The following is a 17,591-nucleotide window of genomic DNA, read 5'->3' on the forward strand; positions in this document are numbered from 1 at the left end:
GTAAAAAATAGAGAAAAAAGTGTTAGATTAACAGTTCAAATGAAAAACAAATACATGTGTGTAGCTAGGATACTGATAGGAAAACTGATTACTTGCAAATGTAGTTCAGTATTCGGTTTAATTATTTAAATCTGTCCTATTTGCCCCCAACATATCTGCCCTATTTTGGCAAGGGTATTATAATGCTAAGCATTAACAACAGCAATCGATCCGATCGCATCAACTTATAGTGATTCTTCTATGCAATCGATATCTAGCGATCCTTCCCCCATTCTTAAGAAGAAATCTTCTGGCATGTCGACTCCCGAAATGGAGGCGATCATGTCGTCCTCCAGTTGATCGTGCAGTTCAACTGGTGTGATGGTTTCAGCACAGACGTTTTTGAAGCGTTGCTGTCGGGGCATCCCGGGTGGATGATTATGGGTGGGATACGAAAGCTTCACGTAGTTTTGTCCATCTTGCTTCATTGTGATTGCCTTGGCTTTGCATTTCTGCTTCCGATGCTTGGAACAGCGCCAGTTGATCGTATCGGCAAACTCGCCATTGCGTATGTAGGTAAAGCCGTAGTGCACCAGCAACGGGTGGCCCCTTTGCGTGGTGCTAAATTTCAACATCGTATCGGAATCAAACCCTGAAAGATGGTTAAAAAAGAAGGACAAAGAGTTAAAAATTAAATCTAACAATGCATTACTTTCAATATACATTAACTAAAACTTTTTTTACCAAAGTACACTTAATACAATATACTAACCAGCATGGGGGAGTAGTGATTGTTTTATTGCCATATAAGTTAATTAATAAAACCAAGACAATTAATTTATTTGAAGCACAACAAAGCATCACTCTGATAACATATTTCTTCACCATACAAACCGTTTTCTTTAAAATTGCTATCCTAAGCTAGACCGCCTTGGTCTTGGTCTTGAGAAAGATTGTGCTTTATCTTCCGTTTTCGTCGGCGCATGGATTTTGCCTCTTGCGGATGACTATGTTCGTTCTTAAACACCTTCACGTACTCGATTCCATCGATGAGCCGTGTCTGGGCACGGGCTTTGCAATGCAGCCGATGATAGAACCTGCACTTCCAGTTCACGCGTGTACCATTCTCGAACGTTTTGTTCTTGCTGTACAAAAAGCCATCATACACCAGACATTGTGTTCCACGAGTAGTGAACTCGAAACAGGCGCGTTGGATGTTGCTGAGGCTGGTGTTCTTCACATCTGAAACATAGGTAGAAGCACAATAGACGCATACACATACATATTGGGTATACAGTAGAAACACACAACAGTATTCGATTCTCATTTAGTTATACACCGATCACTATAGTCGATTACCGTCATAAAAGCTGAACGATAATGCAACGAAGTAACTTTTTTAAAGAAAGGAACACAATCTAATATTGATTAAAAGTGATTAAACCGAGCTTTATACACTACAAATTCTTTCTGCCACTTTTTCCGTTGGCAGCTATATAGTCGAGAATAGTACGATTAAATGATGAAAAGGACGAAGTTGATGTCGACTAGTACGACTACTTCTAGTAAGCTAATTTAAACAGGCATGGCCTTCGATCAGTAGAAGACCACGAATACCCAAACCATCGGTGTATTACATCATTATTGCATAGCTTCATCTAATGGAGGATGATATCCGATGGGATCCTGTGCTGTTTCCTTCTTGATCTTCAATTTGTATTCCTCTTTCGGGTGGTAGTGAGCGGTGTTGGTAACTTTCATGTGTATGAGACCACCGATCTCCTTTGTAATGGCTCGTGCCCGGCAACGGTAGCGGGTGAAGAGCGAACATTTCCAGTTGCAGGTCTTGGCCGATTGCCGGTCTCTCGTGTATGCGTGCCCATCGTGCAATAATTTCAACTGACCACGGCGCGTTTTCCCGAAGGTGGCCGGCACGAACGTACCTAAAAGCATACAGAACCAAACGTGTACGTTAGTAAAGGAAAGGCTTTTTAATTTAACACGTTTAAAAGATACCAGCCAACGGTTATATGGGCACTTCGCATAAATACCGCCATGTCTAACACATACACACTAGTACAATGCAATGGAAATTGATTCAATAGAAATTGTTATTGTTTTCTTTATTATTTATTGTCCGGATTCTCCTGAAAAGCATCATGCGTGTGTTCCTCATGCGTCAGGCGCATCATTTCCTGTCCATTCCGTCGAATGGTAACGGCGCGGGCTTTGCAATGATACTTCGAATGCCACGAGCACCTCCAGTTCGAAATGTGTCCCTTCTGTTTCTCGCGCACGTAACGATGCCCGCGGTACATCAGCATCGGACGGCCCCGTCTGGTTATGCCGAACTTCGCACTGTGGAACCCATCTGAAAGAGATGACACACGCGTCGGAAAAATTGTAAGCAAAACAAAACAGTGTTACTAAAACCTAAGTCACCGAGAATGCAAACAAATACCTACGATCTAGAAACGTAAATACCGTATAAGCCCATCGTACGCATGGATAGGTTAAATGGGTATACTGTAAGTTCTAAACGCACTCCCAAAAACCGAGATCTCTAGATCTCGCTGTGCTACGAAATTCCCAGTATGGCTCATTAATGGGTAATATTTTATTGTTGCTTAACACACGCTCGGGGAGGGGAGATGTATAATGTTATTCTAACCTTAATTAAACTATCCGCTACTCTAATATTCCAAGGATTGGCGCTTTACGATGATATGCTTCATCCGTATGATTGTGGCCCTGGTTCGTGAGGCGTACGTGCGTTTTACCGTTTCGAATCTTTGTAACAGCACGTGCGCGGCAATTGTGACGTCGAAATAGCGCGCAGCGCCAGTTAGTGGACATCAGAAAGTCTCGATCCTTGATATACTCGTAGCGATCGTAGATGAGCTTCTTGGCGCCTCGCTGCGAAACGCCGAACGTTACCTTATCACCTGAATCATATCTACCGTACAGTTCTCTCTCCTGTTGCCCACTATCATCGTGGTGGTCAGATTTTGATTGATCCAGTTCGATGATTGCTAAAACATAGAAGAAGGAAAAGCAAAAATGTTAGATACAACGATTGTGTAGTTGACAGTTGGAACAAAGATTTTACGACTTAGAAATAGATTCTAATAGAGTCTAAGCGACAACACAAAACATTGTACTTTTGGTTGTTTATTAAAAAAAAATACGAATTTGTGGCTGAAAAACAAAATGAGAAATGCACGGCATAAAGATGCACACACATGATCTTTGTCGCATGATCTTGTCTTTTACCATTCCGATTCGAATGTGCTGCAGATCATTTTTATTTTTAAAAGATGTACCCAATGCCGGACCACAATCATCTCGTCTATGAACTTCACTCCGTTATGGAAACGGATACATTCTCGTAAAGCAAATTTGCCTTCCTTTTGCCTAGTGTCCAACGATGTGCTGTATTACTGGATGTTGATCATCTACCCTATTCGGCCGTACATCTTCCGGTGGATGACTGTGCGCCAACCCGGTCAAGCGAATGGACTGTGATGTGGTGGAATTTTTCGATGTAACACAAGCAGCGCGACAACCATGCTTTACGTAACGGGCACAGCGCCAGAAAATGTTCCGTTTGCTCTGGCGGTTCTCCACAAATTTGTAACCGCTAAAAATCAGCATCGTTCGGCCGCGTTGCGTCGTCGTGTATTGCAGTAGTGTTTTTTCCACCTCCATCCATGTGCCGGACTCATACGGTACGGTATCAGTTATTTCTAGCGAAAGAAAAAAATCCCCGAAGGAGAATAACAAAAACAAATAAGTTAGATAAAATATGAAGTTTGGTTTTGTATGCTACATCGATCACTAGCTACTGTGCTATGTGATTGCACCATTAATACCTATCGCACCGCACTTAAAAGATAGTTCCGAACATCCCAAATTGTATGATTCCCCCACATGCTTCGATATTTCACAGTGCTTTATTTTGAACTTTATTGGAATTTCGAGTCGGATTTAATTTTTATCGATTTCTTATCGATAGGTATCTGCTCGTCTGGTAATGAATATATTTTTCCCGACTTTACGATCTCGGGCAGACGTTTGTAATCGGCACGCTTGAACACCTGGGGCGCGTGATTGTGGGCACCCATTTGGTGCACCTTATTGTCGTAAAGATGCAATCGTCCGTGGCACTTGATTTTGGTCGTGTAGTAAATGCAACGCCAGTACTCTTTATGTAGTATTTTTTTCTCCATACAGTAGTAAAATCCTTCGTGCGATAGCTGCAATTTGCCCTTCTGGCTTGTTCTGAAGCATAGCGATGTTTCCGGTTTGATTGCTTTGCAGATATGAAAACAATAGAAAGAAAACAAAAAAAAAATGAAATATTAGTATGGTATTATTAAGCTACACGTCGTAAGCATATTTTTCTTCTTCATTTGCTAATAATTGTCCAAAACATGCGAAAAAAAACACAACTACATCAAGAACCTTCCGGTTCTCCGCACTACGTGCAAAGCGCTGTTGATGGTGTTCATAAAATGCTTTATTATTCTGTTTTTTATTTGATGCAATATTTTGGCCATGATTTTATTTACAAACTTACAAATGGTTAAACAAATTGTGAACTTTTGAACATTCGAATCAATTACAAATAAAATCGATCATTTGCACGACTAAATCTAAAATTAAAAATTGTCTTTTGTTCTTATTTCGCACATCTCCGTATGCTCCAATTTGAAGATGGGGTTTAATATGTAAACCCCTTTTCAGAACTATACCTGTCCTACTTAAAGGAATAGCGAAAGGATTTGAACAAATTAATAGTATTTGTCTGTTATCATTGTATTAAAACATCGTCAAAGAAACACAATTATGCCTCATCTTGCGTTCATTTCAATGATCGTATGTATTGCAATGAGTTTTTTGTTTACTATTTGTTATAGTATTTAATTCTTGTGACGGACAAATGTTATGTGACTACAAAACATATCGTCACGTCCACAAGTCCTGTCGATAAAAATAAATATAATTGTTCCTGTTCTTGTATTATCTGTGAATGAAAATGTGGAACGTTTTTCTTTTTCTTAACGCAAATAATCCGATGTTAGATACAGCACAGAAATGGATACGCGGCATATGCTGCAAAAAGAAAAGAAAATAATTAATTAAAATATAGCGACATGAGCATGTAATTATGATTATTAATTATATGATTGTCCTAAGCCGTATTTGTAACATTACCCCAAATGGTGCATGTTTATTCACATTTACGTGTTTCGAAACGATTTTCAAAATGGTTTTATATATAAATTAATTTTTATCATACTTCCAACAACTTACGTTGCACTCGGAGCTAGCGATTCAACATCATATCGTAGGACGTGTGACAGTTGATCGTCCTGTACCGCTTTAATGGTGCGTGCTGATGGACACTTTTCGCCGGGAACGAATACTGATCCGTATCTTTGTACTGTATGATGCGCGCCGGACATTTTAGCTTTGCGGTAGCCATAGAGGAACAGCGCCAAATGATACGGTTGGTTTTATCCGACATGAGCAAATACTTTTGCTTGTCTACGATGATAGCCGGCCGTCCGCGGAATGATTTGGTGGTAAAAATCTCTACATGTGGGCTCTCTATTACACGGGAAAACGGAAATAGAAAAAACAAATACGTTAAAGTTAGATATAGTTAGGTGCAGCAGATTACAGCAGATGCGCATAGAAATAAAACATCATGCACTGTGTCACAGCATCATGGTGTCATCATTATGGATTTATTCGCTACTTGATGGAGACGATCCATCATGTTTCATTATTTTTGTATCATTATTCGCTAAACATTCCCATCAATTTTCCACCTCATTTACAATGGTGATCAATATATAGGATCGTACCGATCGCAGAACCGAACTGCCGCGGTCAAAAGGTGTGAAATCAACTCACAAAGCTTACAGAGAACCGGTATCATCTAGCAGCGACTTGGGTAACGGATACGATCGGTAACGGTTGATTTGTTCCCAGTTCAGTCCTGCTCCACTATGCGCCCGCCTTCACCGCTAGTACGCCTTTCCACAGCAGCACCAGACACTGCCGACGTTACAGATTTTGAAGAAGTCGTTGGATGATTGTGGCAATGTTTAATGCTAAGCTGCGATGTCATTTCGTGGATCAAGACAATACAGGGACATTTGCATTTGTAGTATTGATTACATTTCCAGTACTGTTTACCGTTTCGCTGACGGTTGCGGAAAAATGTGATGCCATTTACAACCAGCAGGTGACCACCATTGCGCTGTGATGGTATGTAACTGTACTCAGTTGGTCGTAGCTGTTGTGGGGAAAAGCGTAATAGATGCCACCTTGAATTATATGCCGTGCCAACTGCAAGGAGACAAAAACATATGCTTTGTTAATAGAAAGAACATGAACCATGTGTGCGCTATCGTCAGATAGCAGGTATAAGCTCCTCTTTAAGAACATTTCTTAACAGAATTGCTTTTGAGTTTGCAACATTTTACACACATTTTGGTAAGGTAAGATTCATGTGTGTTGCTTCGTTTTAGTGAGGAAATGCTACATAACTATAATGCATTTATTGAACTTCTTTTTGTATAGGTCGTAAAAGCAGTTAACCTACACAAATAATTACAATTGTTGTTTTGTTTGTAAAATCGCTATTATTTTGTGCACAAAATTATCTCCAGTCTTCCGGCCCATTGCTGTTGATCTCTTCGACCGGTATATCGTGATTGTGCGAGTTTTTCAACACGCACTGGTTCGGTTCCGCGATGGAAGTTATTGCCCGTGCTTTACAATGCGTATGCCACTTGCTGCATTTCCAGTACATTTTACCACCATAGCAATTGTTCTTGATGTACCGATGCCCGTCGTATATCAGCACGCTGTTACCCCTGCCACTGGTATATTGGATTTTGCCTTCGTCAATTCGGACCGGGCTGTTAAACTTGCGGATTGTAAGCGACGAAGAATTGTGGGCCTTTTCCTTCTTTTTTCCTGATGCTGATTTTACGCTTTTCTGTTTGTCGCGTTTCATCTCCGTAAGGCACGGATTGCCCTTACTTGTGTACGTTAGCTCGTATTGCGTCACTGTGCTGATTTTCTTTGTGAAGGGTTTAATATCTGCAGAAAATGGGAATAATAAAAGAAACTGATTAGCATCACTTTATGACAAGAAGGAGAAAAAAATACGGCAAGCAAGCGGATAGGAAACACAAACTGGCAGCTACTTGTTTTGGTTATTTTGTCTGTCGCATGAGACAATATGAGCACATTTTATTATATATGATTTATTTAAAAAATATGTCGTTTACACGGAAACTGAAGCAGTTCCGAATCTAATGAATGCGTTAATTCTTGTCACCACTACTAAAAACCATCGAATCATTCGGATGGTTCCGATTTTGCAATGAGAGATAGTGGATCATTGCATTTCGACATTTCGTCCTTGCTGGACGATTGCTGGTTGTCCAGTGTTAATGAACTCTTATTTGTCATGACGGTGATGTGGCTGCTGCTGCTGCTCCTAGGATTGCCTGCCTTACGTGACAACAAATACAACGGAGGTGCCGTTTTTATTACTTTTTCCGATTTTACGACGACACGAGGAGCCTTAAACGAAAGCATTTTAGCATTCAACGTCCTCTGTGGTCGGGTGCACAACAGTGATGGAAAATGTTGTTTTTTTCTAACATTCGAAAGCATTACACTTTCGACTGTTTGGGTCCGCGGGAAATTGGTTGCCGTTTCGTGGTTATGTGTGCCCGATATTAGTATTACTTTCGGTGTGGTACGATCGTTTTCCGACACGCTCGTTGTAACGCGTGCCCGACATCCTAAGCTTCCCTACAATGTGCAAAGAATTCAATCATCATTATTAGCGTGTTTTTTTATTACAAAACAATTGGTAGCTTAACCACAACGAACCTTTTTCGCGCAAATCCAGTAGGTTTTCGTTAGACCTTTACGATTTTTAACGTAACGATGTCCATTTACTGAGAGTAGAATGCTGCCACGTTGTCCAACTATGTACACCACCTTGTTATCTACGGTAAAAACAAACAAAAGCACATTGCGAATTAAAATAAGAGTTACGCATGAAAAATGATGTACGAAAAGAATGTGTGCATTATTCTTTGCATGATAAACACACATGATCCGCAGTAAATATCAATGCGATTAATACAATTTTATTATTTCTTATACACAAACCACCTTCCTGCCAACTTTCTATTACACAAAAGAGAAATATCCTGTTTTTCGTCGACTTGATTTTGTTGATGAAGCAGGAAAAGTTAAAAGTAAAATTTAGCCAACAACGTGCGTTACGTGTATTACGTGCGTATTGCCACTAAAATGGTTCGTGATTGTGCGTTCCGTTACGCACAATGTACGTTTGTTCGCCGTTCCTATTGATGTAGGTGAGCACACGTGCTTTACACCGATGCATTCCCGCTCTTGCACAGGACCAGTACGTTTTATCGGCACACTCCTTGTTTCTGGTAAAGCTATAATCCCCAATCTTTAGCTTGCGGCTGCCACGAACGCCAATGATATATCGTGCCAGTTCTGCAACATCGAAAACAATGATAATATAAATATAAATTAACATTAATGTGTTAAAGTATGTGTCGCTGTACGATTATACGTAACAATACTCGCAACAAAATGATGGTAGTTAAAGAACACTCATGCATTAGTAGTTCCAACACATTTGTAAAATGCGAAATCGGAATATTTATTATTTTGGTTCCTCTCTCTAGCACTCTTCTTCAATAGTGGTGAGTCATATCTAGCACAGAACTAGCCGCCACGTTACCGTGATCGACCATTCTGTTTGCCATGCTTAATTCTAACTGCGTAATCTCGCTCTCGTTCAGATGTATCTGGTTTGACGGGCGATTTTTAAAGTAGTCGGATGTGCAATCGTCATTATGCGCGCTGGTAATTTTGATCTGACCTCCCTTTAGTTCCCGCAGCACGATTTCTCCAGGGCACCCGTATTCGATGCACATCCACACACTCCTATAAGCGCGCCCAATTGTTTTCTGGTACAGCTTATCTCGCAAGCGTATCAACTGCCTTTCCGGGCTAATGGCTATGAATATGGCTGAAAAAGAAAGCACAAATGTTGGATAAGTAAAACAAGTTCTCCACAACGTAAAGGACGATCTGTTTTGTCGGTTAGATGTAATAGAAATAAGCAACGTTTCAGTACAGAGACTTCGGTTCCCGGTGATCCGTGCAACTGTGATTGTTTAGTTTATTTTTATGCTAAATCGTTCATTTTTCTTTTTCAGCTTCCGCTTCTCATTCACACCCAACCCGTACGTTAACCGGCGCATCGGAACGTGATTGTGTTCGATATCATTGACACGCATCAAATCTTCCTTGGTCACGATCGTCGCCTTACACTTTAGTCGCATCGCTTTCGAGCAGCGCCAGTACACGGTATTGCCCGTTTTAATGTTTCGATGATATATGTAATTTTTGTACATCAGCTGTTTGCCACCGTTAGCTGTATCGGAAAACACTACATGCTTGTTGTCGATCATCGAAAAAAGCTGGGTGCCTTTGCGCTTGCTTAATTTCTTCTCCACTGGAAAACAAAACCAAAAAACAATAAACTTTAGCTGCGATTGAGATTGAATTGTCGCTTGATGTACGAACACTTGTAATGATACCATATCATAAGCAAAAAAAACTTACAAATCCGTTTAATAACATAATCGTTAAATTAACTTTATTTCTTCTATAATCAACTTCAGATCACATCTTTTGGAGAAAGTAAATTAATTCGCAAATGTGTAGCTCATATGTCCATCAAACTTTACTGCCAGTATTTTTTCTAGCCTGTTTAGACGATTCCTTTTTTGATGACTGTTGGCCACCAACAGCTGGATTGGTTCGCAAAAGCTCTAAACGATTGCGAATAAAATTTCTCACCATACCATTTGTAATATGCTGCTTTTGCTGCTGGAAAACGTGAACAATGTGGGCTGCAAGAAGAGAAACAAAACAGATGACATGACACTCAGGATATACAATTGAGCCACCCACAAGCAAGTCCCGAACGCGTTATACGCGCTATAAAAGCGCAACACTTACTTATCACAGCGTCCAGTATCGTCGGATCGAGCGGAATTAAGTTGGTGCTGGCTTTTTCATTACAATCGACGCAACTGATCTTTAACGTTTCGATGCCAAACATCAGCTCGATTAGCCGGCCGGTATAAACAGCCGGTTTTGAGGAGTAAATTGAAAACAGATCCTTTGTTGCGATGTACACTGAGCTTCCGGCGTGCAGAGGAACCTTGTCTATGATTCTTGTCTTGTTGATGCCCTTTTCGTTCAGTGGTATTTTTTTGCTGGTAACAACTATGTTTTCTTTTGGATTTTGCTCCGCTGTACTCGATGATTTCGGTGCAGCGATTGGTTCAGTGGTATTGTGCGTATGTTGAGCCGATTTTGGTTGCATGTGCTGTACAGCAGCAGCTTTGCTATTGTCACCTGGATTGAAGAGAGTACGTACACATATTTACAATTAGTAAGATAAATATCAAATATTAAGACTATTAGCAAGATAAATGAATAAAATAAAAGGACTCTAATAGAAGAATCTAGAGAAATTGTATAGCAACCATTTGCTAAACTTGCTTACTAATGCTACTAATGGAGAAGATATCAAATACTAAACCACATTTGCTACGTTTATTTTGTATGTTAAATTGTCTTAAAATGTAGCAATATCAATCTTATTTTCTTACTGTCTGCTATCGCTCAACAGTTTGACTAGCCATTTATATATAAAAAATAGCCGGATACAATGGTAGTGCGCTGTTGTGCTTATTTTCACCCATAGATTATATGATGACAGCCATTTAACGGTGACTCCTTAAGGCAATCCAATATCGTCAGCTGAACGTTGCTTGTCACTGCTCAACAGCCCGCTTTTTCGCTCGTTTTCGGTTCGTTTAACCACGCGCTGCTTTCGTTTTACAATGTCCGTGTGCGTATGGTAACCATTCAGAGGGGTAATCTGTCGATCAATGGTATACACACGTGCTCGACACTTTTGATTCCACCATTGATTGCAGCGCCATATCTTTTTCGACTGACCCGACGGCATGAGGACGAGCTTTTCGAACACAAACGGTTGGCCCAGATAGATTAGCTGCTCTTTGCCGCGCATCGTCGTGGAAAATACAGCTAACGAATCGTTCGAATAGCTAGAGTCACTTTTGCCGATAAGTTTTCTATCCCGAAATGCTGTAAGGTGAGAAAAAATATAAAAAAAAGTATAACCATTAATGAAGTAATGTGAAAAACGATCATCATTTAACAAATGTTCATTTACCTAATATTACTTAAAATCTACAATGAATGTAACAGATAGGACAGTATAAAATGTTCATCACTTAAGAATGCAATAGCTGGATTGCACAAGCAGTGAATATCTTATTCGTCTTTAGTTGTCATCATTTCCATACACATTCTTCTTCTCGATCTAGCTGCAGCTAGATCTCCTTTTCATGATTGTGGTTGTGTCGGTTCATCTTCAAAGCGCCGTCTTCCATCCGTTGCACTAGTCGTGCCAGGCAGCGGCTATCACCGGTAAGAGCATTATGTGCGTTTCTAACACAAACCCAATCGGTTGTGGTTCGAAAGCTGGCTGCCTTCCGGTACATGTAACCGAGCAAGTGCATCCGATTTCCTTGCGCATCCAGCACAACTTTGTAGGGTAGTTGCTCCAGCCAAACGCCTGGCCGATGTACGAAACCTTCGGCTGCCTGTTGCCCTACAAATACAAAGTTAATTAAACCAGTGTAAAATCGCCGAACAGTAACGGACGCACACAGTATGTACTAAAACTATTGACACGAAAAGATTACAATATGATTTTCATTGCATTTATTTACTATTTGTACAAATTCAGAAGTGACAAGTCGATATATTATTCGCCCCTTATCCTTCGTCGATTTCTGTGAGCATGGTAACTGGACCATGATTGTGCCATTTTCTACTAAACCGAATACCACCGGCTCCGTCCGTGGTGCAACGTGCAGCACAAGGGCCCGCATAACTTAATGCATTGTCGTTACGATTCGTCAACGGGTTTGCGCACACCCAGTTGGTTGTCTGCGTGAAATTGGTTTTCCGCCGGTAGATATATCCTCGGAAGTGCAGATTTAAACCACCCTTGCGGTTATTGATCATTTCATAAGGCAAATCATAACTGAACGAGTCCCGGCGCGATTTTTTTGTCCGTGGTGCTGAAAAGCATACAAAACAAAAGCAGGTATATAAGCTGATTATTTTGATTCGTATCACTCATACAAGCGTACATCTCGGTTAAAGGCTTCTCGAATATAAGGCAAACTACACGAATTATTCAACCGAATACACTGTTTAATCTTTTCCGCATATACAACACCACATAGTCACTGATTGTTTCGTATTTACTATTATGGACAAAAAGTTTTATTTTACATCATTTTTGTTTTGCATCAGCCAATAGCTTTTCTATGGCTAGTTTTGTGTGGATATCATACCCAAATGAATCTTTTCTATCGCATTTAACGAATCCCCGGAAATGCAAATTCTAAACCTTCTGGTGGTAGACGATGAAAGTCAAACTTTCATTTCGTCAAATAGACTGGCTGGACTCGACAAACGGCTGAACTGAAAAAAAACAGAAGAAAATTAAAACGTAAGAATGAGGAGAACATTATTTATCATATAGAACCACACTGATGTTGAAGCAAAAAATAATCACATACACATTCTGATTTTTCGCGCAAACATGTTAGACATCTTTGTCCTCCTTTTTTATGGATATTGGTAAAACATCCACCTTACAGTGTGGTTGCCTCGCCATATAGTGTCGATACGGGACTGCATCGTTACCGTAGTTGATGTGTTGTGCTTCACTGTCGCGTGCTTTTCGTCCCATCTGAATCTTAGCCGTTTCCGGACCGTGAGTATGGGTTCCGCTGTACAAAACGAGATCGTTGTCCTTCAATGTGACGCGGCTGCGACATTTGTATTTAGTACAGCTGCAATTAAAACCGATTTGTACGACATTAAGAATACAGTTGCAAACTAATGAAACATGAATCTGCTAAACGACTTCATTGCTCACCGTATGCATCGCCAGTAGCGGCCACGATTTTTTCGAAACAGAAAATTATTCATCACGAGCAGTGGATAGCCACGTTGACTCAGTATATATTCTAAAGAGAAAGTTTAGAAACAAAATCATGTGTAATTAGTACGCATTTCGTTAGGTAAAAATCTAGTACATCTAGCTGATCTATTTTCCATAAACATGAGCAAACACGAACTGCAACATAGGTACACTAGTTGTAAGGAATCACGTTTCTTCCGCAGTAAATGGCATAATTTATTTCGAGATCCTGGAAACAGAATGGTACGTTAACAGGGTATAAATATGCTGTTATCCCTCATGTATGTTAAACAATTTAATTAACTTCAAAAGCTTCCAGCTATCGTCGTTGTAAAAGCTGTCGCCGGAGATTTTGCATTGTTTGGTTCTACTACTAGTAATTGTTTTGCCGTGTTGCGCACTTTTTTAGAAACTGGACAAACTGACTTCACCCATGCATCGATATTTATACTGGACAGATCGACAAATGTCGTCTCGGAGCGGTTCAGTCGGCGATGATCATCTGGATGGCAGTGCTTCGTTTCCTTTAGCACTGTGTTGTTCTGACAAATAATGCGTCCCTTGCATTGATTCGTCTTATACCGGATGCACAACCAGTAGGAACGATGATTGCGCGCTCTCTCGCACCGATAGATGAAGTTATCCCGCGCCAGTAGCGGTAGACCCCGTTGGCTGCGTATGAACATGTGCCCTTTATCGTAGGATTCTGTCGCGTCTAACTTTGTTTGTACGTTTGTAACTGTCGATTGTGAAAAAGAAAGAGAAGAATAGTTACTCATTAGCAAGCCATTTCCTCCTACCTAAACGATCATAGTTAAAGTTTTGTTTTTTTTTTCTAGATGTTTGCTAAAATCAATAATGGAATATTCAGATTTTGTTTTGATGAGGCACACCTCGCGCGAATAAATAGATTGCATTAGTTTTATTCTAAGAAATTCTGGCTCAGAGGTAAATACTGCTGTACTGTCTTATTAATGTCTAGTCTTTGACAATGTATACTCCACTAATATTGCGTCTGGAACATCTCGTTCATTTGCCCAACTAACATTATCTAGCTTATTAAACTGTTTATTGCATATTTCACACTCATTATTGCTTCTGATCCAAACGAAACAAACAATGAGCCCCGCGGTTTCGAAATTCATCTAAAATTTTAACTGCTTCTCGCTCTTTGGTACTGTTATGGCATGATCCTATCAATATCCCACCCCGTCGCTAGACACTACAATTCCACCGTCGGAAGATCATACTCTTCCATTTTAATGAGATCAGTGATAGCTGGTGGAAGTACGGTTGTAACCGATGATATCAATGGTGCGCTGGATACATCCAGCGTGGTATGTTGTCGCACGATTGGCTGTCCTTCCTGGCCAACATCGGTTCCGCTTTGAGGATTAGCTGGTGAGCAGGCTGCTGGCGCTGCTGCCATTACCAATAAAATGTTTTTACTGGTTTGCAAATGTGTTTGTGACTTTATCTCTCCTTCCTGTTGGTAACATAGAAGATCCTGGTGCTGCTGTTGCTGTTGTTGCTGCTGATGCTGCTGCTGTTGCTGGATACGCATCATTTCCTGTTCCTGCAACTCGTCGGCATGATTCCGGCGTACTATTCGTTCAATTTTCTCTGTGTGCGGTGGATGATTGTGCTGGGCACCGGTGAGCGCACTGAGTCGCCCATTTTTTACCACACAACGTGCGCGGCAACGTTCCTCTTTTACCTTGCGTGAATAGTTATGGCATCGCCAATAACAAATATCGCCCCGCGTACTGTGACAATTGTACAGAAAATTGTTCAACACCAAGCACGGTGTTGACCAGGGACTCTTGATGAACTTCAACTCAACCGCAGAGTCCGGCATAGATGTCATCGGGCAACCGGACGGTTGATCATTGCTGGTGGTTGCCGACTCGGGTGCTGCTTGTTACACAGTCATTGGAAGAAAAGAAAAAACATTTCTTGTAAGTATGTTTCATTAGTGTTATCATACTTTAAACCTCCATCGTTTTATTCTGTAAATGTCTAGCGGTCAATCGGATGTAGTACGAATTACGGCATAATTTCGCTATTTTAATCTTAATAATACTATTACATTAGATATCATAAAACTATTCCTTTGCCACTATTAACATTCTCTGGATCTTTTATTCTTTTTTTTCATGGATCACGAATACAGTACTCCGTTTCCAATTCCTTGCCGTCAAACTTCGACACTTCCGGTGGATGATTATGTTTGCCGAACATTTTGACCATTTTGCCATCACGCACCGTACAACGCACTTCACATGGCACTTTAACATTTCGGCGATGAAACAACGTACAACGCCAGTAGGTGGTGTTCGTCGACTCGATACGCTTGTTGGAAGCATACGTATACCCATCGTATAGAAGATGCTTTCGACCCCACGAGCTACGGACAAACATCATCTGCTTGGGGGTTTCATTATCAAGCTGCATGGTAATGGCTTTTCTCGATGACAATTGTTTGCATACATATTGCCGCGAATGGGTTGAACTATTCAGTTTCCAGATGTCTGTGATAACAAGGAAGAATTACATATTCGAATTATATTTCTTGTTTAACATCTGAGAATGAAAATTGATTTCACAATTATATTAAAAAAATGGTTGGAAATACAAACTAAATTATTTTGGGTTTTTTAATTTTACATAAATAGTGTGTTTATTTAAAAATTATTTTTAAACATTTAGCCATTGTTGTCACTGTTTGTCAATGGCACAAACGCCACAAATACACATCGATCACAAATTTATGAAACAAAAGTTGCTCAAATTCTGCAGCTCAAGTATGAATGTAAAAAGATGCTTAATACTCGCAAGCGTTAATGAAACGATGATCGTTATTTCAGTTTTCCGTCGGAAACATAAAATTGAGTTTGTTCACAACAAAATATACCGCGTTGTAAAATTTCGCTCTTTACAATACCCTAAAACGGGTGCTCTGTAAATGTAGTTGTTGGGAACTTTACAACGACCATATGTCTTTCAGCGTAACGGTCCTGCACAGCGTTGCATTAACAATCCGCCTGTGATCGTTGGGGTGATTGTGTTCCACTGCAAAAACAAAATAAAATTAAACATGCACATATGCATGAAAGATAGATAGATTAAACGATTTGATAGAAAGCAGCTCTTAAAACACACATACCTTCACCGTTTGTAACATAAATGCTGTTTCCAATCGTTTTCAGCCGACCGCGACACTTTTGGCCCCGGTTGTAGATACATTCCCAATAAATAACATCTCCATTCCGTCCCTGCCGGCGAAGGTTTGACCGGTACAGGTAGTTGTCGTGCACCAGCTGCAGTCCACCTTTTCGGCTGCTGAGGAACAAATGTTTGCCATGCGCCGCCGGTGGTCTTTTTATGTCTAAGCCGAAGAGATTATTGTCGTCGGCTTCAGAGAGGATGAGGATCAACCATTAGAGTGCAGAATGAAATTTGTAATGTACAGCTATGTAACAGGTATGATATATATTAAAAAACCAACCGCATCTGCGAACAGATTCCCAAAGCGTATTTAATTTGTACGATTTTTATTGTTTTGCTACACAATTGATTAAAGAATTTTGCTTAAATGCTAACAAAACGATGTTTATATGTACGATTGGATTGAAATGAAATTCAAGGTTGCAGGTAATGCAGGATTCTTAATCTGTGAGAAAATTTCGCACGTTTCTGCTCATCGTGTTGATCGCTTATACTAATTTTGTGGCATGTCACCTATTGGCGTTTCAATGCAAGTGTATCTTTTTTCATCGATTCAAGTGGTGGTACGCGATTGGTAGCCGGATGACCTATGCTACCGTTATCCCGAATCACGACCTTAAATTCCGCCCCAGTATCAATCACGTCCAATTTGTGTTTCTCAATATCAATCGGATCTCGTGTGCGGATATTCATGTATTCTTCCAAGTCCTCGGGATAGTCATACAGCGTTTTATCGGCTATTTTAGCCGAATGATCTTCATGATTGTGGTCGCATCGCGTGCTTATCAACCGATTCAATTTCGTCACACAACTTGCTTTGCAATGATATTTCAGCAAATCCGAACAGCGCCATGTTGTACGACCGTTCTGGTGTAGTGTTTTCCGATTGAAGATATATCCTTCGTACACGAGCTGAGCGCACTTTTTCTGTGACCTTATGAATTTTACTATGGCTGTAGCGTCATTCATAATTATGGTAACGGCATTGCTCTGTAGACTTGCAGGAGACACCGTTGGTCTGGGAGTCAGGTCTAAATTATGAAATTGATGCGACTTGACGGATGACGGTATCAAATAATTTTGTTTTACATTAGTTATCGGTCTTATACTGCAGTTCTTCGGTAAAATAAAAGTTGTTCTCTTCACATCCAAACCATGTGCATGACCATGATGCCGTGTAGAAAAGGACGAAAGCCCTAAA

General features: G+C 40.4%; 1 protein-coding gene across 44 annotated transcripts in view; it reads right to left on the bottom strand.

Moving 5' to 3' along the window:
- Positions 1-17,591, bottom strand: part of LOC125760639 (modifier of mdg4-like) — a 41,755-nt gene that overhangs the window by 17,714 nt on the left and 6,450 nt on the right. The window contains exons 5-7 of one of the 44 annotated variants that reach the window (XM_049420971.1): positions 13,118-13,208; positions 12,756-13,031; positions 12,396-12,657 (exon numbers count right to left, since the gene is read on the bottom strand). The exons of 21 other annotated variants lie outside the window; for them this stretch is intronic. In XM_049420971.1, coding sequence (XP_049276928.1) covers positions 12,782-13,031; positions 13,118-13,208 — 341 coding nt within the window. In that variant the 3' untranslated portion in view covers positions 12,396-12,657; positions 12,756-12,781. Of the gene's footprint in view, positions 1-150; positions 632-756; positions 1,222-1,403; positions 1,923-2,090; positions 2,351-2,572; positions 3,012-3,155; positions 3,726-3,920; positions 4,292-4,476; positions 5,095-5,295; positions 5,593-5,765; positions 6,340-6,544; positions 7,099-7,205; positions 7,822-7,902; positions 8,022-8,671; positions 9,086-9,204; positions 9,575-9,687; positions 9,975-10,083; positions 10,486-10,758; positions 11,245-11,332; positions 11,774-11,871; positions 12,249-12,395; positions 12,658-12,755; positions 13,032-13,117; positions 13,209-13,338; positions 13,902-14,034; positions 15,077-15,157; positions 15,694-15,928; positions 16,235-16,328; positions 16,578-16,699; positions 17,587-17,591 lie in introns of those variants that run through there. 22 more of the 44 variants (XM_049420985.1, XM_049420949.1, XM_049420950.1 and 19 more) reach the window with 22 other exon arrangements.

The sequence above is a fragment of the Anopheles funestus genome, chromosome 2RL (genome assembly GCF_943734845.2).
Source record: "Anopheles funestus chromosome 2RL, idAnoFuneDA-416_04, whole genome shotgun sequence".
NCBI classification, from domain to species: domain Eukaryota; kingdom Metazoa; phylum Arthropoda; class Insecta; order Diptera; family Culicidae; genus Anopheles; species Anopheles funestus.